Source organism: Heteronotia binoei, chromosome 21, assembly GCF_032191835.1.
Source record: "Heteronotia binoei isolate CCM8104 ecotype False Entrance Well chromosome 21, APGP_CSIRO_Hbin_v1, whole genome shotgun sequence".
In the NCBI taxonomy this organism is placed as follows: domain Eukaryota; kingdom Metazoa; phylum Chordata; class Lepidosauria; order Squamata; family Gekkonidae; genus Heteronotia; species Heteronotia binoei.
The window spans coordinates 16913174-16937464 of NC_083243.1; the positions used below are offsets into that span (position 1 = coordinate 16913174).

A 24291-nucleotide genomic window follows, 5' to 3' on the forward strand; every position below is an offset into this window, starting at 1 on the left:
GTCTCTGAGGTACTACTGAACTGGAATCTAATGTTTCTGTTTAGCAGAAAATTTCCCAGTTGTTCTTGTTCTTTTAGTTCTGAATTGGTTGTGCCCAGGGGTGGAATTCTAGCAGGAGCTCCTTTGCATACTAGGCCACACACCCCTGATGTAGCCAATCCTCCAAGAGCTTACAGAAAAGAGCCTTGTGAGCTCCAGGAAGATTGGCTACATCAGGAGTGTGTGGCCTAATATGCAAAGAAGCTCCTGCTAGAATGCCACCCCTGGTTGTGCCAGTACATGATCTGTTAAGCCAGGGGTGTCAAACATATGGCCCAGGGGCCAAAACAGGCCCCCAGAGGGCTCCTATCAGGCCCCTGAGCAACTGGCTGTCATCTGCTTCCTTTTCCCTCTCTCTCTTTTACTTCCTTCTGCATCACAGCTTGCTTTGCCAGGCTTGCTCAGTTGCACAGGAGCTACAGAGCAAAGCTTCTATTTTCTCCATCGGCTGAGGCTCCTCCCTTGGGGAGGAAGGGTGGGGGAGGGAAAGCTTGTTTTGCCAGGCCCTCTCAATCGCACAGCAGAGCTACTGAGCCGAGCCTCTCTTCCGCCTATTGGCTGAGGCTCCTCCCCCTCCTGGTCCTCTGGGAAAGGAAGGAAAGAGCCAGAGCTTCCTTTGCCCAGTTCCCTGGATCACGTGAGAGAGATACAAAGAAAGCACCATTAAGACCAACAAGTGCTAATGTATGAATCATGTTTTATTTTAATTTTTGTTTAAATCTTTAATTCTGGGTATCAGCTTTCCTGTATGTGCACACTTCTTCAGATACCAAAGAAGCAGTGTGTGTGCAAATGATAGTTTATGCACAGAATTAAACTTTGTTGCTCGTAAAGGGGCCGCTGGACACAGACTTTGTTCATAGTTTGTGGAGAACCCAAAGAGGGGTTTGATGGTAACCACCAGAAGAAGAAGAAGTTGATTTTGGATTTATATCCCGTGCTATACTCTGAATCTCAGAGTCTCAGAGCGGTCACAATCTCCTCTACCTTCCCTCCCCCCCACAACAAACACCCTGTGAGGTAGGTTGGGCTGGGAGAGCTCTGACAAAAGCTGCCCTTTCAAGGATACCTCCTATGAGAGCTATGGCTGACCCAAGGCCATTCCAGCAGCTGCAAGCGGAGGAGTGGGGAATCAAATCCGGTTCTCACAAATAAGAGTCCACGCACTTAACCACTACACCAAACTGGCTCTATGGCAAGCATTTAGCAACTTTTGGATGCATTTTGGTAAAGGGGTAGGGCTTGGCTAACTATGTGGGGATGATTTTGGGCCAAGACTTCAGGAAATGTTATTTTTTTTTTTTAAAGTGGCACAGACCTAGTGATCTGTGATGGACGCCCTAGACAGAACACATGGATGCCAGGGATTATGTTATCAAAATGGAGGAAGAGGAATGTTTGCATAGGTTTTAAAAAGCGCTAATCCTCAAAGAACAATAAAGTCAACATAAGGAAGGGAAGCCCAAAGTGTTGATTCTTCTGTCACCAAAGTGCCTAACTCTGGAACCCCCCCCTTCCTTTTTGAAGTACACAAACAGCTAAAGTGGAGGGAAGACATAGCTGTTTCCTGCCACGGGGCATCTATTTCTCCGTGAGGAACTGCCTAAATTAATCTTTTAAGTGGCTTCCGTATTTTCCACCAGCAGCTGGATTGTTTACTGAGAAATTTAGGCTAATTTGAACGCTCTCACCCCTTCAGCGGCAGCTTAACGTTTGGCCTGAAAGCTAATTGCCCTTATTGTCTTAAATTGAGGATTTCCAGCTCAGCTTTAATTAAGGGCAGGCTTGCCAGTCTCCGGTTTTAGCCAAACAGTTCAGGCCCTTTTAAGACCAATTATGTTTTATTTTGATAATTTAGGGAATCAGTCTAGATGTGGTTTTTTAAAGGTTGTTTTAAAGAACAGTAAGGGTTTTTTGTTTTGTTTTTACAAAGTGAAACAGTGCACTTGCAGATTAGAGTTTTAAACATTAATTCATAGAATCATAGAGTTGGAAGGGATCCGCAGGGTCATCTAGTCCAACCCCCTGTACAATACAGGAAATTCACAAATGCCTCCCCCCAGGGCTGGAATTCTAGCAGGAGCTCCTTTGCATATTAGGCCACACCCCCATGATGTAGCCAATCCTCTTACAAAGAAGAGCCTTTTAAGCTCTTGGAGGATTAGCTACATCGTGGAGGTGTGGCTTAATATGCAAAGGAGCTCCTGCTAGAATTCCACCTCTGCCTCCCCCTAAATTCACAGGATCCTCATTGCTGTCAGATGGCAATCCAGCCTCTGTTTAACCTACAAGGAAGGAGAGCCCACCACCTCCCGAGGAAGCCTGTCCCACTGAGAAACTGCTCTAACCGTCAGGAAGTTCTTTCTAATGTTGAGTCAGAAAATGATTTAATTTCAACCCATTGGTTCTGGTACTACCTTCTGGGGCCACAGAAAACAATTCTGCACCATCTTCTATCTGAACCTTTCAAGTACCTGAAGATGGTGATCATGTCACCTCTCAGTCATCTCCTGTCCAGGCTAAACATGCCCAGCAAGTATACAGGAGATCACGATTCAGTGGAACAGGCTTCCTCGGGAGGTGGTGGGCTCTCTTTCCTTGGAGGTTTTCAAACAGAGGCTAGAGGGCCATCTGACAGCAATGAGGATCCTGTGAATTTAGGGGAGGTGTTTGTGAGTTTAGAGCAGTTCCTGAGTGGAACAGGCTTCCTCGGGAGGTGGTGGGCTCTCCTTCCTTGGAGGTTTTTAAACAGACACTAGATGGCCCTCTGACAGTAATGAGGATCCTGTGAATTTAGGGGAGGTATTTGTGAGTTTAGAGCAGTTCCTCAGTGGAACAGGCTTCCTTGGGAGGTGGTGGGCTCTCCTTCCTTGGAGGTTCTTAAACAGAGGCTGGATGGCACTCTGACAGCAATGAAGATCCTGTGAATTTAGGGGGAGGTGTTTGTGAGTTTAGAGCAGTTCCTCAGTGGAACAGGCTTCCTTGGGAGGTGGTGGGCTCGCCTTCCTTGGAGGTTCTTAAACAGAGGCTGGATGGCCCTCTGACAGCAATGAGGATCCTGTGAATTTAGGGGGAGGTGTTTGTGAGTTTAGAGCAGTTCCTCAGTGGAACAGGCTTCCTCGGGAGGTGGTGGGCTCGCCTTCCTTGGAGGTTCTTAAACAGAGGCTGGATGGCCCTCTGACAGCAATGAGGATCCTGTGAATTTAGGGGGAGGTATTTGTGAGTTTAGAGCGGTTCCTCAGTGGAACAGGCTTCCTCCTCGGGAGCTGGTGGGCTCTCCTTCCTTGGAGGTTCTTAAACAGAGGCTAGAGGGCCCTCTGACAGCAATGAGGATCCTGTGAATTTAGGGGGAGGTATTTGTGAGTTTAGAGCAGTTCCTCAGTGGAACAGGCTTCCTTGGGAGGTGGTGGGCTCGCCTTCCTTGGAGGTTCTTAAACAGAGGCTGGATGGCCCTCTGACAGCAATGAGGATCCTGTGAATTTAGGGGGAGGTGTTTGTGAGTTTAGAGCAGTTCCTCAGTGGAACAGGCTTCCTCGGGAGGTGGTGGGCTCGCCTTCCTTGGAGGTTCTTAAACAGAGGCTGGATGGCCCTCTGACAGCAATGAGGATCCTGTGAATTTAGGGGGAGGTATTTGTGAGTTTAGAGCGGTTCCTCAGTGGAACAGGCTTCCTCCTCGGGAGCTGGTGGGCTCTCCTTCCTTGGAGGTTCTTAAACAGAGGCTAGAGGGCCCTCTGACAGCAATGAGGATCCTGTGAATTTAGGGGGAGGTATTTGTGAGTTTAGAGCGGTCCCTCAGTGGAACAGGCGTCCTCAGGAGCTGGTGGGCTCTCCTTCCTTGGAGGTTCTTAAACAGAGGCTAGATGGCCATCTGACAGCAATGAGGATCCTGTGAATTTAGGGGGAGGTGTTTGTGAGTTTAGAGCGGTCCCTCAGTGGAACAGGCTTCCTCGGGAGGTGGTGGGCTCGCCTTCCTTGGAGGTTCTTAAACAGAGGCTGGATGGCCCTCTGACAGCAATGAGGATCCTGTGAATTTAGGGGGAGGTATTTGTGAGTTTAGAGCAGTTCCTCAGTGGAACAGGCTTCCTTGGGAGGTGGTGGGCTCGCCTTCCTTGGAGGTTCTTAAACAGAGGCTGGATGGCCCTCTGACAGCAATGAGGATCCTGTGAATTTAGGGGGAGGTGTTTGTGAGTTTAGAGCGGTCCCTCAGTGGAACAGGCTTCCTCAGGAGCTGGTGGGCTCTCCTTCCTTGGAGGTTTTTAAACAAAGGCTAGATGGCCATCTGACAGCAATGAGGATCCTGTGAATTTAGGGGGAGGTGTTTGTGAGTTTAGAGCGGTCCCTCAGTGGAACAGGCTTCCTCAGGAGCTGGTGGGCTCTCCTTCCTTGGAGGTTCTTAAACAGAGGCTAGAGGGCCATCTGACAGCAATGAGGATCCTGTGAATTTAGGGGGAGGCGTTTGTGAGTTTAGAGCGGTTCCTCAGTGGAACAGGCTTCCTCGGGAGGTGGTGGGCTCTCCTTCCTTGGAGGTTCTTAAACAGAGGCTAGAGGGCCATCTGACAGCAATGAGGATCCTGTGAATTTAGGGGGAGGTATTTGTGAGTTTAGAGCGGTTTCTCAGTGGAAGAGGCTTCCTCAGGAGGTGGTGGGCTCTCCTTCCTTGGAGGTTTTTAAACAGAGGCTAGATGGCCATCTGACAGCAATGAAGATCTTGTGAATTTAGGGGGAGGTATCTTTGAGTTTAGAGCAGTTCCTCAGTGGAACAGGCTTCCTCGGGAGGTGGTGGGCTCTCCTTCCTTGGAGGTTTTGAAACAGAGGCTAGAGGGCCTTCTGACATTCTGTGATTAGGCAGATCATGAGGAGGAGGGCAAGAAGGGATGCATCAGTGCTTAGTTCTCGTGGCCCCCTTTCTTACAGGCCCAGGGAAATGCTGATTGCCACTTTGGGGTCAGATGGAGGTTTTGCCATCATCTGGGCATGGAGCAGGGGTCACTGTGTGTGTATGTGTGTGGGGAAGTACTTCTGAAGTCCCTGCATTATGCAGGGAGCTGGACTAGATGACCCTGGAGGTCCCTTCCAACTCTATGATTCTTTTGTTCCAGTTTGGTCCTTGCATCAGTTAAACACCTTATGCTAATTTGCTGCTCACCCTCTACCTAAATATATGGACCAGCAACTTCCATTTCAACGTGTCTGAAGAAGCTTGCGTGGACACAAAAGCTTATGCCTTGAATAAAACCTTGTTGGTGCTGCTAAACTCGAACTTTGTTCTGCTGCTTTAGACCAACACGGCTACCCTCCAGAACCTTTCTCAACTAGGGTTACCAAGTACAATTCAAGAAATATCTGGGGACTTTGGGGGTGGAGCCAGGGGACATTGCGGTGGAGCCAGGAGCAAGGATGTGACAAGCATAATTGAACTCTGAAGGGAGTTCTGGCCACCACATTTAAAGGGACTGCACACCTTTTAAATGCCTTCCTTCCATTAGAAATAATGAAGGATGGGGCACCTTCTATGGGGGCTCATAGAATTTTACCCCCTGGTCCAATCCTTTTGGAACTTGGAGGGCCTTTTGAGGAGAGGCATTGGATGCTATGCTGGAGATTTCGTGCCTCTACCTCAAAAACAGCCGCCCTCCCTCCAAGCCCCAGATACCCACAGATCAATTCTCTATTATACCCTATGAGAACTGCAGGGAATAATGGAGTGCCCAGCAGACATTTCCCTCCCCCCGCCCCCGCTTGCTGATGACCCTGAAGCGGGGGATGGACTCCAAACCGGGGAATCCCCTGCCCCCACCTGGGGATTGGCAGCCCTAGTTGTTCTGAAGGCAAACAGCAAAAGCACTCTTAAGCTGGAAAGTGCTGCGTAAATGGTAATTAGTAGCAAGAGCAGTTTTTAAACATCTGATTCTCAACCTCATCCCAGGCAGACATTTTGTAAAGTTAGCTTGCTTCATCTAGTGGTGGGCTTTCCCTAATCCCTCGTGTCATGAACCAGACTGGGTGGTTAAGAACAGCTAACCCCAGGGAATGAGGGTTGTCCTTTTCCAACCACCGGATGCTTTTAAGGGTGTCTTGCCAGCCCCTCTGGAAGGAAAGAGCAGGCCCGTGAACTCCCCAACAACTCCCCGAGCGCATGAACACACATCTTCCTTTTGTCCTTGAACTCGGGACTTGGCAGCGATCCCTTGTTTGCGGACAGAGTGGTTTGGAAAAAATTGGTACCAAATCTCTATGACTGGGAACCGTGGTGGTTTGTTTTTTTTTTAATTACGGAAAAGAAGCACTTTGTTTCGGTGAGTCTCGAGATGGTTGATTTGGGACCTGGTGTGTTTTCTGTGTCAAGAGGTTTTAGGATGTCTCAATTGCGTCTTTCTTAGACTCAGGCCTTGACAAGTAGATCCTGTCTGTGGGCAGAGCGGTTTGGGGAAAAATTGATACCAAGTCTCTCTGATTGGGAACCATGCTTTTTTTTTTTTAATTAGAGAAAAGAAGCCTTCTCCGTCATCACAGAGAAAGCCCAGATTTGCTCTTACCGATCTACTCTAGAAGAAGACGACATTGGATTTATATTACGCCCTCCACTCTGAATCTCAGAGTCTCAGTGGCTCACAATCTCCTTTATCTCCCTCCCCCACAACAAACACCCTGTGAGGTGGGTGGGGCTGAGAGAGCTCTCACAGCAGCTGCCCTTTCAAGGACAACCTCTGGCAGCGCTATGGCTGACCCAAGGCCATTCCAATAGCTGCAAGTGGGGAATCAAACCTGGTTCTCCCAGATGAGAGTCCATGCACTTAACCGCCACACCAAACTGGATCTAAGCTATTTAGTCTTGTCAGTTCCTCCATGGTATTAAAGTAAGGGCATTCAAAGCAAAGGTTTTATGTGAACCAAGCCCCTAAGATACTGAAGAAGAAGATATTGGATTTATATCCCACCCTGCACTCCAAAGAGTCTCAGAGTGGCTTACAATCTCCTTTCCCTTCCTCCCCCACAACAGACACCCTGTGAGGTGGGTGGGGCTGGAGAGGGCTCTCACAGCAGCTGCCCTTTCAAGGACAACCTCTGCCAGAGCTATGGCTGACCCAAGGCCATCTCAGCAGGTGCAAGTGGAGGAGTGGGGAATCAAACCCGGTTCTCCCAGATGAGAGTCCGTGCACTTAACCTCTACACCAAACTGCCACCAAACACCAGAAGTGAGCTTTTGATTCCCCCCGCCCTTAAAGTCACAGCCGCTGTGGTGACCCTGTAGGGTTTTCAAGACAAAATATGTTCAGAGGTGGTTTGCCATTGCCTGCTTCTGCATAGCAACTCTGGACTCCTGCGGTGGTCTCCCATCTAAGTATGAACCGGGACTGACCCTGCTTAGCTTCCAAGATCTGATGAGATCGGGGCTCGCTTCTGAAAATGAGCAACTTCTCTGAATCTTAAAGAAAAAGAAGTATGAAAAGGCCATTACGTACCTCATAAAAACTGTGTTAAATATACTCTCTGGACTTGTTGATAGGTATATTTTTAGCTGTGGGGATTCAGGTTTATTTCACTTAAAGTCTGCTTATATGCTGGGGTGCTGTGTTGGATTCTGGACACATATGGAGTCTGTGTCAGTGAATCTTCTTGCGGACATATGTATACACCATCTCCAGAACTGGCCCTGGCGGTATTTTCCCCAGTCAAGGTACGCCATCACATCGCAGCCAAATTATGGTATTGTGGGAACTCTCTGTCTGGGACAGTGATGCTCTGTATTCTTGATGCTTGGGGGGTCACAGTGGGAGGGCTTCTAGCCTCACTGGTGGACCTCCTGATGGCACTTGGGTTTTTTTGGCCACTGTGTGACACAGAGTGTTGGACTGGATGGACCACTGGCCTGATCCAGCATGGCTTCTCATATGTTCTTATGGTGATTCCCCCATCTGTATGTAAGGCTTGAGTCTGTTTCAGTATATTCAGTTCTGGAGGCCTGACCTCAAGAAGGATGTGGACGCAATGGAACAGGCTCAGAGGAGAGCGACGAGGATGATCAGGGGCCTGGAGACCAAGAAGCCCTACGAGGAAAGGCTGAGGGACTTGAGAAGGTTCAGTCTGGAGAAGAGGAGGTTGAGGGGGGGACAGGATCTCTGGTGGAGGTCTTTGAAGGGCTGTCAGTTAGAGGAGGGAATGGAGCTGTTCCCGTTGGCAGCAGGGGAGAGGACTTGAAACAATGCGTTTAAATAAAGGGTGGGAAGGTACCAGGCTGGATATTAGGGAAAACGTTTGAACAGTAAGAGTTGTTCAGCAGTGGAATCAGCTACTTAGGGTGGTGGAGAGCTCCCCCTCACTAGCAAACTTTAAGCAGTGGCTGGAAAAACACTTCTCAGGAATGCTCTGAGCTGATCCTGCATTGAGTAGGGGGGTCGGACTAGATGGTCTGTATGGCCCCTCCCAATTCTATGATTCTGGCCCCTCCCAACTCTATGATTCTGAAGAAGTGTGCATGCACACAAAAACTTATACTCAGAATCCGAGCTTTTTTTGAGCAGGAACACACAGGAACAGAGTTCTGGCGGGCATGGTGTCATTTGCCTAATATGCAAATGAGTTTCTACTGGGCTTTTTCTACAAAGAGCCCAGTGTGAAACAATGGTGATGTCAGGGGGCGTGGCCTGATATGCAAATGAGCTCCTGCGGGACTTTTTCCTACAAAAAGCCCTATGTGGAACAATGGTGATGTCAGGGGTGTGGCCTAATATGCAAATGAGCTCCTGCTGGGCTTTTTCTACAAAAAAAGCCCAGTGTGAAACAATGGTGATGTCGGGTGTGTGTGGCCTAATATGCAAATGAGTTCCTGCTGGACTTTTTCCTTTCAAAAAAGCCCTGCCTTGTTCTCTTGCTTCGGACCAACGCCACTGTCCACCTGAATCTATCTTCATGGAAGGTTTGACGGCACTTGATGAGAGCCGTGTGGGAAGGCTGGATTTCTTCCATGCTGGCTGCATTAATATTCTTAAGTAGTAAATGGGAAAGCAGAATATCCCCCTGGCTTTGAGCCCGGTTTGGAAATGAGATTGACAAGTCTAATTGCAACCACATTGGACGGAGAGATTGGTCGGCTCCTAGGCACTAAGTGGCAGATGAATTCATTCCAGATTGCCAGAAGCAAGGAACAGTCATCTTCACATCTGAATTTTCCAGTTTTGGAATTTGAGGATGGGGGTGGATTGATGAACACAGATAGGGTTTCAAGGTTGCCTGCGAGAACATGAGAACATAAGAAGAGCCCTGCTGAATCAGACAAGTGTTCAAAGCAAAACCACTGTGTATACACAAAATGAATCAACAATAATAGAATAAAGGGTCCAAATAATTTATACAGATACCCCAAATACACAGGAAGTATTTTTCATGAGGGGATGGATTCCACAATAATTTTCAAGAAGATTCCATGGAGAACGCAAAAGGTCCATTCAAAAGGCTTCCCCTGGAAATTCAATCACAGTTAATTTCACAAGGTGTGGTTGATCCAATCTCTCAAAACGAAGGCTCCAGAGGTACAAAGTTCCCTTTACCTGTTTGTCGACTTTATATGCCACGTTTTGCAAACAAGCTTCTTCCAAGAACCATCCTGTAAATTCACAACAGTGGCATCAAACTAAGACATATTCAGTTTCCAAAAGGCATGTTTTTGCTGTCCCCATGCCCTGTCCATGCCCCCCCCCCATGGGGGTCTTTAAATGAGGGGTAGGCGAAGGTCGCTGCCGTGCTGCCCCTTCCGCCCGGAACCCGGGCAGATAAAAGATGTGGTGCTTCTGAGTGAGGCTGCGCTGCCTCTTTTGTCTGCCCAGGTCCTGGGTGGGTAAAAAGGGTGGGGAGGTGCCTCTGCCTCACTCCGTGGCCCAGTTGCTAACAGTCCACGGTCTGGGGGTTGGGGACTCCTGGTCTGGAGGGCCAACAACAGGGCATAGAGGGCGAGTCCTTCCCCTCATGTTGCCTCCTGGTTCTGGGGTTCAGAAGATCAGTGCCTCTGAATGTGGAGATTCCCCTCAGTCACCATGGCTAATAGCCATTGATAGACTCATCCTCCATGAATCACAACATCAGCAAATTCCACAGTTTAATCACTCTTTGTTCAAAATAATACGTCCTGTTGTCCGTCCTGAACCTACTGTCCATCAGCTTCATTGGATGTCCTCGAGTTCTAGTCTTTTGAGAAAGAGAAATGTCTCTTTCTCAACTCTCTCTACCTCATGTATAATTTTATAAACCTCTATCATGCCCCGCCTAATATGTCTCTTTCCTGAACTGAAAAGTCCCAGACTCTTCAGCCTTTCCTCATAAGGAAGGTCGCCCTCCTCTGTACCTTTCCCCAACAAACTGGAAATTTTAAATGGGGGTGTTATAACGAGCCAAATCCAGGAATAATTCGACCTAGAGGAACCTTTTTTTCAGCAGCAGCCCTGCAACATAGGAAGTAATGATTCTGTTGTCTCTGAGCATGTGCAGTGTGTTCTTCCGCCTCTGCTGAGTAGTTAAAACCAGCCTCACAAATGCCTGGAGTAGATTTACAGATTATCTGTAGATTTACAGATTATCTGTAAATACTGTTGTACAGATTATCTGTAAATACTGTTGTACAGATTATCTGTAAATACTGTTGTACAGATTCTCTGTAAATACTGTTGTACAGATTATCTGTAAATAGTGTTTTTTAAAAAGAATTTGGTAAATAAATTTTATTTAAAGAAAGAAAGTCAGGAAGGCGCATGTACTTTCTGCAAAATGTGCAAAACCAGCAATGTGCAGGAAGACATTTTTGTAGGGGAATCAAACCTGCAATTCTGGTCAGGTGTTCAAGTGTGTTATCTGCAAGTTGCAAACTTACATTTGATTGGCTCGCGGGCCTGATAGGACCCCTCTAGGGGCCTGATCCGGCCGCTGGACTGCATGTTTAGCGCCCCTGCCCTAAATGCTAACCATCCCTCCATGTACACCAATCTACGTAAGAGTTTAAATCTATGTAAGAGCTGCCTTGTGGGAATCCTGGATGCTGCCAGCTCTTCCTTCTGCAAAATTGCTGTTTGTGAAGGGCTGGGCCGTAAATCAATTTAAGTGTCTCTAAACTGGAGCTAATTGCCCCTCTTAGTAATCCCATCGTTGCTAATTAAGTTACCTGGAAATACAAGTGAGATTGGTGTTGTAAGCTCAGACAGCCGGGGATGCCCATCCAGCATCCCCCCAGCCAATAAACGCATGAAATAGTTACAGCACCTGATTTTCTAAAAGTTAGCAACCTGGCTAATATTGCCACTGTGGACTTTGTACCTGGATAGTCAAGATTCATGCCATGCGTGAGTGACTGTAGTCAGCAATGAAAATAAATTGTGACCTGTCCTTTTGCCGTTTTAGATGGCTTCACAGTGGCTCTTCTTCTTTTGCTCTGTATTTCTGTAATTTTGCAGTGGCTTTTTATTTGAGCGTCACCCTTTGGTCCAAAAAGTCTCGTACACACACGCCCCGCACAAGCTTAACCTTTTAAACTCTGGATAAAGCACCCTTCGCCTGAATAGAACCAGTTTTCTCATGAGCTGTCAAAAGAGAGAGATCCTTATCTCATGTATGAGCTTTGGGGTATAAATATATTCATTGAACTTGGCATTCATTTGCTTCGTGGCCTAGAGAAAGGGAAGGAAGGACGTGTGAGAGAGAAATGTGGATTAAAGTAAGACTTTCCTTCCTTCCTTTTTTTTAGTGTTTTCAGAGGAGGCCAAAAGTAACAGAGGATTCCTTTTTGGCTCGTAGCTTTCAAAGGAGAGGTTCTCTCTGTCTGCGCAAGACAAAAGAGTCCATCACACAACAAAAGGATAAAAAATGATCAAATGCCTAGCCAGAGGCGAACGTACATGCATGGGAAAGAGTGACAGATTGTATATTAGCAGGAAATCTGATCTGGAAATTAGCTGAAGAGGGGGTTTCCCTCAACCTGAACTGATGTGAGTTTTTAAAACATCGTGGAGGAGACAAACCTCTCGTAGGTCAAGTCGGACTTTACAAAATATAACCTCTTGACAGAAATCAGAGATTAATGTCCGGTTGTGATGCAGAGAAAATGTCAATCCCTTTGCTACAAGATTTGCCTTTTTTTTTTTTTTTAGTTTTGTCCCCTTTTTTTTGTCTTAAATTCTTTTTTTTCCGTAAGTAACATGCCTCGGTATCTTTAGGTCACCCTGGGGTGGAGGGGGTGGGGAGTAAGGCTGTCTTTATTACTGTCCTGTAGTCATTCGGGTGGTTTTCAAATTACACGCTCCTATAACACTCCATCAAATTTCCTTTTAAAGAAAAAGGAATAAAATCAGAGACACCAAATAAAATGTCTCCCTCCCCCCCCCCCTCTCCAAAGCCGTAGTCAACAAGGAAAAACTCTCGAGCGTCTCAATACAAAGTAGTGAATGTTTCCTTTTTTCGTGACCTCACAACTGTTTTTAATTTAACCTTGCTGTAGGTACATGCCACTCTGGATTAATGCAATTCACTTTTCTTTATAGAGGCCACATTCCTTCACTTTAAAAAAAAAAAGGGGGTAATCTTAACCGTTTCGGGGCTGCGGCATTATTGTGGTTACCTTCCTGACCTTTTGCTTGTCGTTGGTAATAGTAATCAGATTCCCGAAATCACGTTGGGTGCTGTGCTACAATGAATTCAAGGACCGTTTGGTTCCCTCCCCCCCCCCCGACTGTGTTTATCTTGCCTTTGCAGTGGCTTACAAAATTAAAATGATTTTTAAAAAATAATTAATACAGCAAAAAACACAGCACACTGAAATGGTGTTAGCTGTTGAAAAGAACGTGCAAAACATTTGCAGTAGAAGAAAAAGATGATGATGATATTGGATTTATATCCCAGCCTCCACTCCGAAGAGTCTCAGAGCGGCTCACAATCTCCTTTACCTTCCCCTCCCCCACAACAGACACCCTGTGAGGTAGATGAAGATATTGGATTTATATCCCGCCCTCCACTCCGAAGAGTCTCAGAGCGGCTCACAATCTCCTTTCCCTTCCTCCCCCACAACAGACACCCTGTGAGGTAGATGAAGATATTGGATTTATATCCCGCCCTCCACTCCGAAGAGTCTCAGAGCAGCTCACAATCTCCTTTCCCTTCCTCCCCCACAACAGACACCCTGTGAGGTAGATGAAGATATTGGATTTATATCCCGCCCTCCACTCCGAAGAGTCTCAGAGCGGCTCACAATCTCCTTTCCCTTCTTCCCCCGCAACAGACACCCTGTGAGGTGGGTGGGGCTGGAGAGGGCTCTCACAGCAGCTGCCCTTTCAAGGACAACCTCTGCCAGAGCTATGGCTGACCCAAGGCCATGCTAGCAGTGCAAGTGGAGAAGTGGGGAATCAAACCCGGTTCTCCCAGATAAGAGTCCGCACACTTAACCACTACACTAAACTGGCTCTCCCTAAGTACTTAAGTAGAACTGAACAAGTCCGATAACACTTGTGCATTAGAAGGTTGATGGTCAGACCATGTGTTTAAAGGATTTGGTCTTCAAAACAAAATGCTTCCTGAAGAATTTTAGTCTTTCTCCATAGGACTGAACGTCATCATTACTTATATGAGAGAAATGGAAGGTATATTATGAGGAACTGAGTTAATCCTGATTTGTAAATATGCACACATGGGAGGGGTCTTTTTGTGGTGGCACCAGTACTTAATATCAGCACCAGGAGGGGACTGTTTCTCTCAAATACTGGTGGGAAAATTGGTGAAAATTGACACAAAGTTCTATAGAGTACCAGCACAGAAAAAGCATCTTCCTATCTGTCATCTAAAACGATGCGCAGATTGAAGGGGATAATCAGTTTCTCTCTCTCTTTCTTCCCTGCATGACCCTGAGGTAAATTGAGGCTCCATTTTATGGATGAGAGTCCAGAGACTGAGAAGGTTGTTAGAGAAGTTGTCGTTTTATTGACAATTTGTTGAAAGATGCAGCTTGACTTCTTGTATGATACAGATAGTAAATAGTTAGAAGAAAAAGAAGAAGATATTGGATTTATATCCTGCCCTCCACTCCGAAGAGTCTCAGAGCGGCTCACAATCTCCTTTACCTTCCCCCCCCACAACAGACACCCTTTGAGGTAGATAAAGATATTGCATTTATATCCCGCCCTCCACTCCGAAGAGTCTCAGAGCGGTTCACAATCTCCTTTCCCTTCCTCCCCCGCAACAGACACCCTGTGAGGTGGGTGGGGCTGGAGAGGGCTCTCACAGCAGCTGCCCTTTCAAGGACAACCTTGAAAGGGTCCCCACTCAATGCACAGCAGCCAAGAAGGTCTGAGTGCCTGCTCCGGCTGCAATGCCACTGAGGATGTTCTCCGCAGCTGAGAACGAAACGTCTGGAAGGAAAACTTTCTCCAGTAGAACACGGCACTTGATCCCGAAAGATTCTACAAACCCTAATGATGTTACGAGCCGTGAAAACCTGAAATCTTTGATTCTTTTGTGTTCCTTGCTCCAATCTGATGCAGTGCTAAAAGTGTGCTTGTAAACATTTTCTTCTTAATAAATACTTTAAACTTCTGATGCTGGGAGTGGTTCTCTCCGTACCACATAGACCTCCACCATCTCAAATGTGCTATCTGAAGGGGGGGCAGGGGATTGGCAACAGTGTTCCCTCTGAGCTGAGTTAGTGTGAGCTAGCTCACAGTTTTTTAGCCTCCGGCTCACACATTTTTGTCTTAGCTCAGGAAAGATAGCCCCAGAGCAACCTGCTTTATGCTGCAGCTCACAGCTCTGACAACAGTCGCTCGTGCTAAAACAAATGTATCATACATTGTCCCACAGGGCACATGTTAGTCAGCAGACAGTTCCACCAGGGCACTAAAAGCCCTAGCTCTGGTCAAGGACAGCTGGACGGCTCTCAGTCTGGGACCACAAGCACATTCTTATCAGCTGAGCATAATGCTTTTTAGGGAATATAGTAGTTTCTTCCTGCTATATCGAGGAGTTTGGTGTAGTGGTTAAGTGTGCGGACTCTTATCTGGGAGAACCGGTTTTGATTCCCCCCTCCTCCACTTGCAGCTGCTGGAATGGCCTTGGGTCAGCCAGAGCTATCGCAGGAGTTGTCCTTGAAAGGGCAGCTTGTGGGAGAACTCTCTCAGCCCCACCCACCTCACAGGGTGTCTGTTGTGGGGAAGGAAGGTAAAGGAGATTGTGAGACTCTAAGCTTCAGAATGAAGGGTGGGATATAAATCCAGTATCACCATCACTTTCTCCTCCCTCTTCTTCCTCTTCCTCTTTTTAAATCCTTCCTCTGCAAGAATTCTCAAGGCGTTTGTAACATGTATACACATTACAATGTTTGAGTTGTGGGGTTTTTTTTTCCTTGGGAGGGCACAAAAAGAGGAACAGGTGCCCTGGATGCTGTGCTACGCTTTTGACCGGAGCGCGGGGCTGCCCTTCCCCTACGTAGACAAGCCGGGCCACGTCTGTATCGGTCTCTTAGTGCTCTCAGCGATCTGAACAAAGGGAGCATTGACTCTTGCAAGCTTTCCTCCTGAAAATCTTGTTGGTCTCCAGGGCTTACTTTGTAGCAGGAGCTCCTTTGCATATTAGGCCATGCCCCCCTGATGTAGCCAATCCTCCTGGAGCTTACAGAAGACTCTGTACTAAGAGCCCTGTAAGCTCTTGGAGGATTGGCTACATCAGGGGGGCATGGCCTAATATGCAAAGGAGCTCCTGCTACAAAACAAAAGCCCTGCTGGTCTCTAAGTCTAATGTCTAAAGGCCACCAGGGACCGGGCCTTCTCAATAACGGCACCTTACTGGTGGAACCAGCTGCCGGAGGAGGTGCGGGCCCTGCGGGACCTAGGGCAGTTCCGCAGGGCCTGTAAGACAGCCCTCTTCCGGCAGGCCTATAACATCTAACCGACAATGAGAACATCTTTTGGATGGAACGAAAATGCATCTACAGACCGCTGGTTTTATTCTTACTCTGTTTTATCAATTATTGTTTTAACTTATTTGTAAATGTTTTTAAACCAAATCTATGTAAATTATAATGTTGTAAGCCGCCCTGAGACACTTCGGTGAGAAGGGCGGGATATAAGTCCAAATATAAATAAATAAATAAATAAATAAGTCGCTTCTGGACTCCAAGCTAGCTGTTCTGCTGCAGACCAACCCGGCTAAAATCTGAAATATCGAGATCAACGGTTCTGCTTTCCTTAACGCTCAGTTCTCTGTTTCCAGCCATGTCATCCTACCTCTTCATTGTCAAGTCAGAACTTCCTCACGCTATCGCTGGGCTTCTGAACGAGGACCAGAGCGGGTAAGGAGAGACTTCGGCCTTCTCTCGGAGCGGGGCAAGGAGGCGGGAACATTATAGAGGCATTTCCTCCGCAGCTGAAGGGTCAGCTGTGCCTCTCCAGGAGGAAAAGAAACCGCTCCGGACCTTTGCAGAATGCCTGCACCTGCACACGCTGGCATGAGGCACCGGGCAGTTTGCATTCACAAGTCGAATTCCTTTCTGATTAATAGGGGCCGGCGAGCCATTGCTCACTGTCAGCATGTATACATCTGCAGCCCAGGCAAAAATAGTAGGTTTTCATTTGTGCAGAATAGGGAATTCTTAAGGGCCGAGTTACACAGTCGAGTAGTTTCAGGCTGTCCTGTAAGCAGAAGAGCTATGCTGAACACGTGAAGCCGCCTTCCGCTGGATTAGAGCATTGGTCTATCGAAGTCAGTGTTGTCTACTCAAACTGGCAGTGGACAGAGGTGGAATTCTAGCAGGGGCTCCTTTAAGAACATAAGAGAAGCGATGTTGGATCAGGCCATTGGCCCATCCAGTCCAACACTCTGTGTCACATAAGAACATAAGAGAAGCCATGTTGGATCAGGCCAATGGCCCATCCAGTCCAACACTCTGTGTCACATAAGAACATAAGAGAAGCCATGTTGGATCAGGCCAATGGCCCATCCAGTCCAACACTCTGTGTCACACATAAGAACATAAGAGAAGCCATGTTGGATCAGGCCAGTGGCCCATCCAGTCCAACACTCTGTGTCACATAAGAACATAAGAGAAGCCATGTTGGATCAGGCCAGTGGCCCATCCAGTCCAACACTCTGTGTCACACATAAGAACATAAGAGAAGCCATGTTGGATCAGGCCAGTGGCCCATCCAGTCCAACACTCTGTGTCACATAAGAACATAAGAGAAGCCATGTTGGATCAGGCCAGTGGCCCATCCAGTCCAACACTCTGTGTCACATAAGAACATAAGAGAAGCCATGTTGGATCAGGCCAGTGGCCCATCCAGTCCAACACTCTGTGTCACACATAAGAACATAAGAGAAGCCATGTTGGATCAGGCCAGTGGCCCATCCAGTCCAACACTCTGTGTCACACATAAGAACATAAGAGAAGCCGTGTTGGATCAGGCCAGTGGCCCATCCAGTCCAACACTCTGTGTCACACATAAGAACATAAGAGAAGCCATGTTGGATCAGGCCAATGGCCCATCCAGTCCAACACTCTGTGTCACATAAGAACATAAGAGAAGCCATGTTGGATCAGGCCAATGGCCCATCCAGTCCAACACTCTGTGTCACATAAGAACATAAGAGAAGCCATGTTGGATCAGGCCAATGGCCCATCCAGTCCAACACTCTGTGTCACATAAGAACATAAGAGAAGCCATGTTGGATCAGGCCAATGGCCCATCCAGTCCAACACTCTGTGTCACACATAAGAACATAAGAGAAGCCATGTTGGATCAGGCCAGTGGCCCATCCAGTCCAACACTCTGTGTCACATAAGAACATAAGAGAAGCCATGTTGGATCAGGCCAGTGGCCCATCCAGTCCAACACTCTGTGTCACACATAAGAACATAAGAGAAGCCATGTTGGATCAGGCCAGTGGCCCATCCAGTCCAACACTCTGTGTCACATAAGAACATAAGAGAAGCCATGTTGGATCAGGCCAGTGGCCCATCCAGTCCAACACTCTGTGTCACATAAGAACATAAGAGAAGCCATGTTGGATCAGGCCAGTGGCCCATCCAGTCCAACACTCTGTGTCACACATAAGAACATAAGAGAAGCCATGTTGGATCAGGCCAGTGGCCCATCCAGTCCAACACTCTGTGTCACATAAGAACATAAGAGAAGCCATGTTGGATCAGGCCAGTGGCCCATCCAGTCCAACACTCTGTGTCACACATAAGAACATAAGAGAAGCCATGTTGGATCAGGCCAATGGCCCATCCAGTCCAGCACTCTGTGTCACACATAAGAACATAAGAGAAGCCATGTTGGATCAGGCCAATGGCCCATCCAGTCCAACACTCTGTATCGCACAGTGGCCCACACACACACACACACTGTGGCTAATAGCCACTGATGGACCTCTGCTCCATATTTTTATCCAATCCCCTCTTGAAGCTGTCTATGCTTGTAGCCGCCACCACCTCCTGTGGCAGTGAATGCCACATGTTAATCACCCTTTGGGTGAAGAAGGACTTCCTTTTATCCGTTTTAACCCGGCTGCTCAGCAATTTCATCGAATGCCCACGAGTTCTTGTATTGTGAGTTCTTGTATTCTTTGCATGTTAGGCCACACACCCCTGACGTAGCCAGTCCTCCAAGAGCTCTTCAACATATGAACATATGAAGCTGCCTTTTACTGAATCAGACCCTGGGTCCATCAAAGTCAGTATTGTCTACTCAGACTGGCAGCGGCTCTCCAGGGTCTCGAGCTGAGGTTTTTCACACCTTTTTGCCTGGACCTTTTTTAGTTGGAGATGCCGGGGATTGCTTACCAAGCAGATGCTCTGCCACTGAGCCACCGTCCCTCTTGGAGGATTGGCTACAGGAGGATGTGGCCTAATATGCAAAGGAGCTTCTGCTAGACTTCTACCTCTGGCGGCGGCTCTCTGGGGTCTCAGGCTGCAGTCTCTTTCGCATCACCTACTGGAGAGCCAGTGTGGTGCAGGGGTTAAGCGCAGTGGCAGGGCCAGCCTTAGTCTGCCTACCACCCTAGGTAAGGCTGACTTTTGGCACCCCCCTCTCCCACACTGATAACATCACCAAGTCACATGGGGGGCACACAATTCGGCGCCCTCAGAAAACCGGCACCCTAGGCAATCACCTAGTTTGCCTAGTGGCAAAATCGCCTAGTTCGCCTAGTGGCAACCCCCCCCCTTCCCCTTATTTTCCGGCATGGTGGGCTCTAATCTGGACAACTGGGTCTGATTTCCCCCCTCCTCCACGTGAAGCTAGCTGGGTGACCTTGGGTCAGTCACAGTTGTCTCAGAGATCCCTCCGCCCTGCCGTTCCCTCTAAGCTGAGTTAATGTGAGCTAGCTCACAGTTTTTTAGCTTCCGGCTCACAGATTTTTGTCTCAGCTCAGGAAAAATGGCCCCAGAGGAAACTAATTGACGCAGTGGCTTACAACTTTAGTGCCGGTAGCTCACAAAGTAGAATTTTTGCTCACAAGACTCCACAGCTTAGAGAGAGTATTGCTCGCAGGGTGTCTGTTGTGGGGAGAGGAAGGGAAGGTGATTGTAAGCCACTCAGAGACTCCTTTGGGTAGTAAAGGGCAGGGTATAAAACCAACTCTCCTCCTCCTCCCTTTTAACTGGAGATGCTGCAAACAGCTTCAAGAGGAGATTGAATAAACGTATGGATTAGAGGTCCATCAGTGGCTATTAGCCATATATGGTATAGATGGAACTCTGTCTGGGGCAGTGCTGCTCTGTATTCTTGGTGCTTGTGGGGGGGGGCAAGAGTGGGAGAGCGTCTAGTGTCCTGGCCCCACTGATGGACCTCCTGACGGCACCTGGTTATTTTGGCCACTGTGCAACACAGAGTGTTGGACTGGATGGGCCATTGGCCTGATCCAACATGGCTTCTCTTATGTTCTTAAGTGTGACACAGAGTGTTGGACTGGATGGGCCATTGGCCTGATCCAACATGGCTTCTCTTATGTTCTTATGTGTGACACAGAGTGTTGGACTGGATGGGCCATTGGCCTGATCCAACATGGCTTCTCTTATGTTCTTATATGAGACAAAGAATGTTGGACTGGATGGGCCATTGGCCTGATCCAACATGGCTTCTCTTATGTTCTTAAGTGTGGCACAGAGTGTTGGACTGGATGGGCCATTGGCCTTATCCAACATGGCTTCTCTTATGTTCTTATGTGTGACACAGAGTGTTGGACTGGATGGGCCATTGGCCTGATCCAACATGGCTTCTCTTATGTTCTTATGTGTGACACAGAGTGTTGGACTGGATGGGCCATTGGCCTGATCCAACATGGCTTCTCTTATGTTCTTATATGAGACACAGAGTGTTGGACTGGATGGGTCATTGGCCTGATCCAACATGGCTTCTCTTATGTTCTTAAGTGTGACACAGAGTGTTGGACTGGATGGGCCACTGGCCTGATCCAACATGGCTTCTCTTATGTTCTTATGTGTGACAAAGAATGTTGGACTGGATGGGCCATTGGCCTGATCCAACATGGCTTCTCTTATGTTCTTAAGTGTGACACAGAGTGTTGGACTGGATGGGCCATTGGCCTGATCCAGCATGGCTTCTCTTGTGTTCTTATGTTCAGATTGAACCCAGGACTTTCTGCATGCCAACCAGATGCTCTACTCTTGAGCCCTAGCCCTCTCCCGATGCTAGACATCCGACTCATATCTCATGAAGGGGGCTTTGACTCTTGAAAACTTAGACCCCGACAGCTTGTTGGTTTCTGAGGTGCTTCTGGTCTCGAATCTAGCAGAATCGAGTGCTATAAAAGAATTAAGAGTCCAGTAACTAAGGGTAAGAGTTAGAAAAGTTAACACAGTTTGTGTCAGGGCATGAGCTTTTGTGAGTCACGGCTTACTTCTTCAGACGCAGAATCGAGTGGTTACACTTCTCCTGGATTGTACTATTTCACAATGAAAATGGGAGGGGGGGGGGTCATGCTTAAATGCTACTCCCCCATCTTTCCAAAGTCAAGCTAAGCTTGAAACCCTTATTTGTCCTGATCGTCAATTTTGCCATGTGTAAGAAGTTTCTTAAATATCGAAGGAGCTAGTAAAAATACATGCCTTAAACACATCCTTTCTGTGGCCTGGTGGTTAGCTGAAGTTGGATTTTGGTGGTGGTTGTTTTAAAGAGCAGCTGACTCATCCAAAACTAGAGGGTTTATTTAAGTGCAGATCAGAGACACTTATAAGAATTTGGTTTGAGTTTTGTGGATTACATGAACAAGCCAGAGTTGGATATTGCATTTTTGCTTTGATCACCGGCCATATTAGTAGTTTTAGCCTCTTTTGGTTTTGCTCCATAGTAAACCATTTCGGCAGCTATTAGGTTTATCTGTTTGGCAACATTACTCAGGAACTCATTGCTAATTCCTCCCCATCCCTTTATTTATTTGTTTATATATACACCCCACCAGGGGTGGAATTCTAGCAGGAGCTCCTTTTCATATTAGGCCACACCCTCCTGATGTAGCCAATCCTCCAGGAGCTTACAAAAAAGAGCCTTGTAAGCTTATGGAGATTGGCTACATCACCGTGATCGGGCTTTCTCTGTTATGGCCCCAGCTTCCGGAACCAGCTTCCGGAGGATCTGCGGGCCCTGCGGGAATTTGAACAGTTCCGCAAGGCCTGCAAGACCACTCTTTTTCGATTGGCCTTCACCGACTAAGGGAAACTGCTAGTGAAATCTATACAATAGCACCAGTATATTAATTTTAATGATTTTATTGATTTTAGAGTTTTAGTAGAATTTTAATTAATGTGTTAATTAGTTATGTTTAAATACCTTGTAAAACTAATGTATTGATTGTGTTGTTAGCCGCCCTGAGCCTGCTTCGGCAGGGAGGGCGGGATACAAATAAAAATTGATTGATTGATTGATTGAGGAGGGTGTGACCTAATATGCAAAGGAGCTCCTACTAGAATTCCACCCCTGCACCTCACCTTTCTCTCCAATAGGGACATAAAGCGGCTTCCGTAATCCTTCTCTCCTCCATTTTATCCTCACGATAACCCTGTAAGGCAGGTTAGGCTGAGAGAGTGTGACTGGCACAAGGTCACCCAGCGAGCTTCCACGGCACGATTGGGGATTCGAACCTGGGTCTTCCAAATATTTGTCCAGCAGTCTTAACCACTACTCCACCCTGTCTCTCGTTAATGTTGCTCTGGTATCAGGTAACCTTGCATTCTGTTTCAGAGGGTAGCCCTGCTGGTCTCCAGTAGAAGAGCTAGATTTGAATCCTGTAGCATCTTAGAGACCAGAGGCAGCCAAACTTGCTTAACATAAGCGTCTCACAGAATAAATGTGACATGTTTGAGAACCAAAAGACATGAATGTCAAAATGTTTGATGAAGGGAGGGAGGAGGGAGAGGTGGAAATAAAGTAACTTTACCTTTAAATACATTCTCCACGCTGCCAGCTGGCTTGACTTGAGAGCCAGTTTGGTGTAGTGAGAGCCAGTTTGGTGTAGTGCAGGGGTGGCAAACAGTAGCTCTCCGGATGTTTTTTTTTGCCTACAACTCCCATCAGCCCCAGCCATTGGCCATACTGGCTGGGGCTGATGGGAGTTGTAGGCAAAAAAACATCTGGAGAGCTACCATTGGCCACCCCTGGTGTAGTGGTTAAGTGCATGGACTCTTATCTGGGACAACCAGGTTTGACTCCTCCACTTGCAGCTGCTGGAATGGCCTTGGGTTAGCCACAGCTCTCGTAAGAGTTGCCCTTGAAAGGGCAGCTTCTGTGAAAGCTCTCTCAGCCCCACCCACCTCATGGGGTGTCTGTTGTGGGGGAAGGAGATTGTAAGCCGCTCTGAGTCTCTGATTCAGAGAGAAGGGCAGGGTATCAATCTGCAATTCTTCTTCATCATCTGCAGTTCTTGTAGAATGCATTTAAAGAGACAAGTGTCTTCTCCAAGCTGGCCAACAGGGTGGTGGGGGCTTTGAGAGCCACACAATATGTGTGAAAGAGCCATGTGTCGCTCCCGAGCCACTGTCTGGCCACCCCTGCTTAGAGACCGTTTCTGGGGTATAAGCTTTTGAGAGTCAGAGGCTTGCTTCATGAAATATGGTGTCTGACAAAGAAGAAGAAGATATTGGATTTATATCCCGCCCTCCACTCCGAAGAGTCTCAGAGCGGCTCACAATCTCCTTTACCTTCCTCCCCACAACAGACGCCCTGTGAGGTAGATGAAGATATTGGATTTATATCCCGCCCTCCACTCTGAAGAGTCTCAGAGCGGCTCACAATCTCCTTTACCTTCCTCCCCCACAACAGACGCCCTGTGAGGTAGATGAAGATATTGGATTTATATCCCGCCCTCCACTCCGAAGAGTCTCAGAGCGGCTCACAATCTCCTTTACCTTCCTCCCCCACAACAGACACCCTGTGAGGTAGATGAAGATATTGGATTTATATCCCGCCCTCCACTTCGAAGAGTCTCAGAGCGGCTCACAATCTCCTTTACCTTCCTCCCCCACCACAGACACCCTGTGAGGTGGGTGGGGCTGGAGAGGGCTCTCACAGCAGCTGCCCTTTCAAGGACAACCTCTGCCAGAGCTATGGCTGACCCAAGGCCATTCCAGCAGCTGCAAGTGGAGGAGTGGGGAATCAAACCCGGTTCTCCCAGATAAGAGTCCGCACACTTAACCACTACACCAAACTGACAAAGGGAGCTTTGAGAATTGAAAGCTCATACCCTAAAAAATCATGTCGGTCTGTAACGTGCTACTGAGTTCGAATCTAGTTTTTGTGTTTTATCTATCTGCATTTTATAAAACTATGAGAAATAGCAGCGTGGGGAAGAAATACAAGGGAACATTCCAAGACGCATCTGTATATGGAACCGCTGGGCCCTTGATTGTGTCGATTGTGTAGCTGAACTGTTTTTGGCTGTGAGAGTCTGGGACTTTAGAAAAAAGATGACTGAGAGCCTGAGGGGACATGATAAGAGGTTTATAAAAGTGGGCATGGAGAGAGTTGACAAAGAGGAATGTTTCTCCCTCTCCCGAAAGACTAGAACCCGAGGGCATCCAGCAAAACTGATGGTTAGCAAGTTCAGGATGGACAGAAAGAAATGCTTCTTTACTCAGAGGGTGATTAAAATGCAGAATTCACTGCCAGAGGATGTAGCGATGGCCACAGGAACCGGTTTCAAAAAGGCATTCGAAAGATGCATGGATTAGAAAGTCTAGCCCTGGTGACTGTGGGGAATTGCCACATTAAGAGG

At 47.5% G+C, this 24291-nt stretch overlaps 1 protein-coding gene across 1 annotated transcript in view; it reads left to right on the forward strand.

Moving 5' to 3' along the window:
* Nucleotides 1–24291, forward strand: part of SLC38A6 (solute carrier family 38 member 6) — a 97537-nt gene that overhangs the window by 21513 nt on the left and 51733 nt on the right. Inside the window, exon 6 of the mRNA XM_060262870.1 lies at nucleotides 16273–16351. Within this exon, the coding sequence (XP_060118853.1) occupies nucleotides 16273–16351 (79 nt within the window). The remainder of the gene's footprint in view (nucleotides 1–16272; nucleotides 16352–24291) is intronic.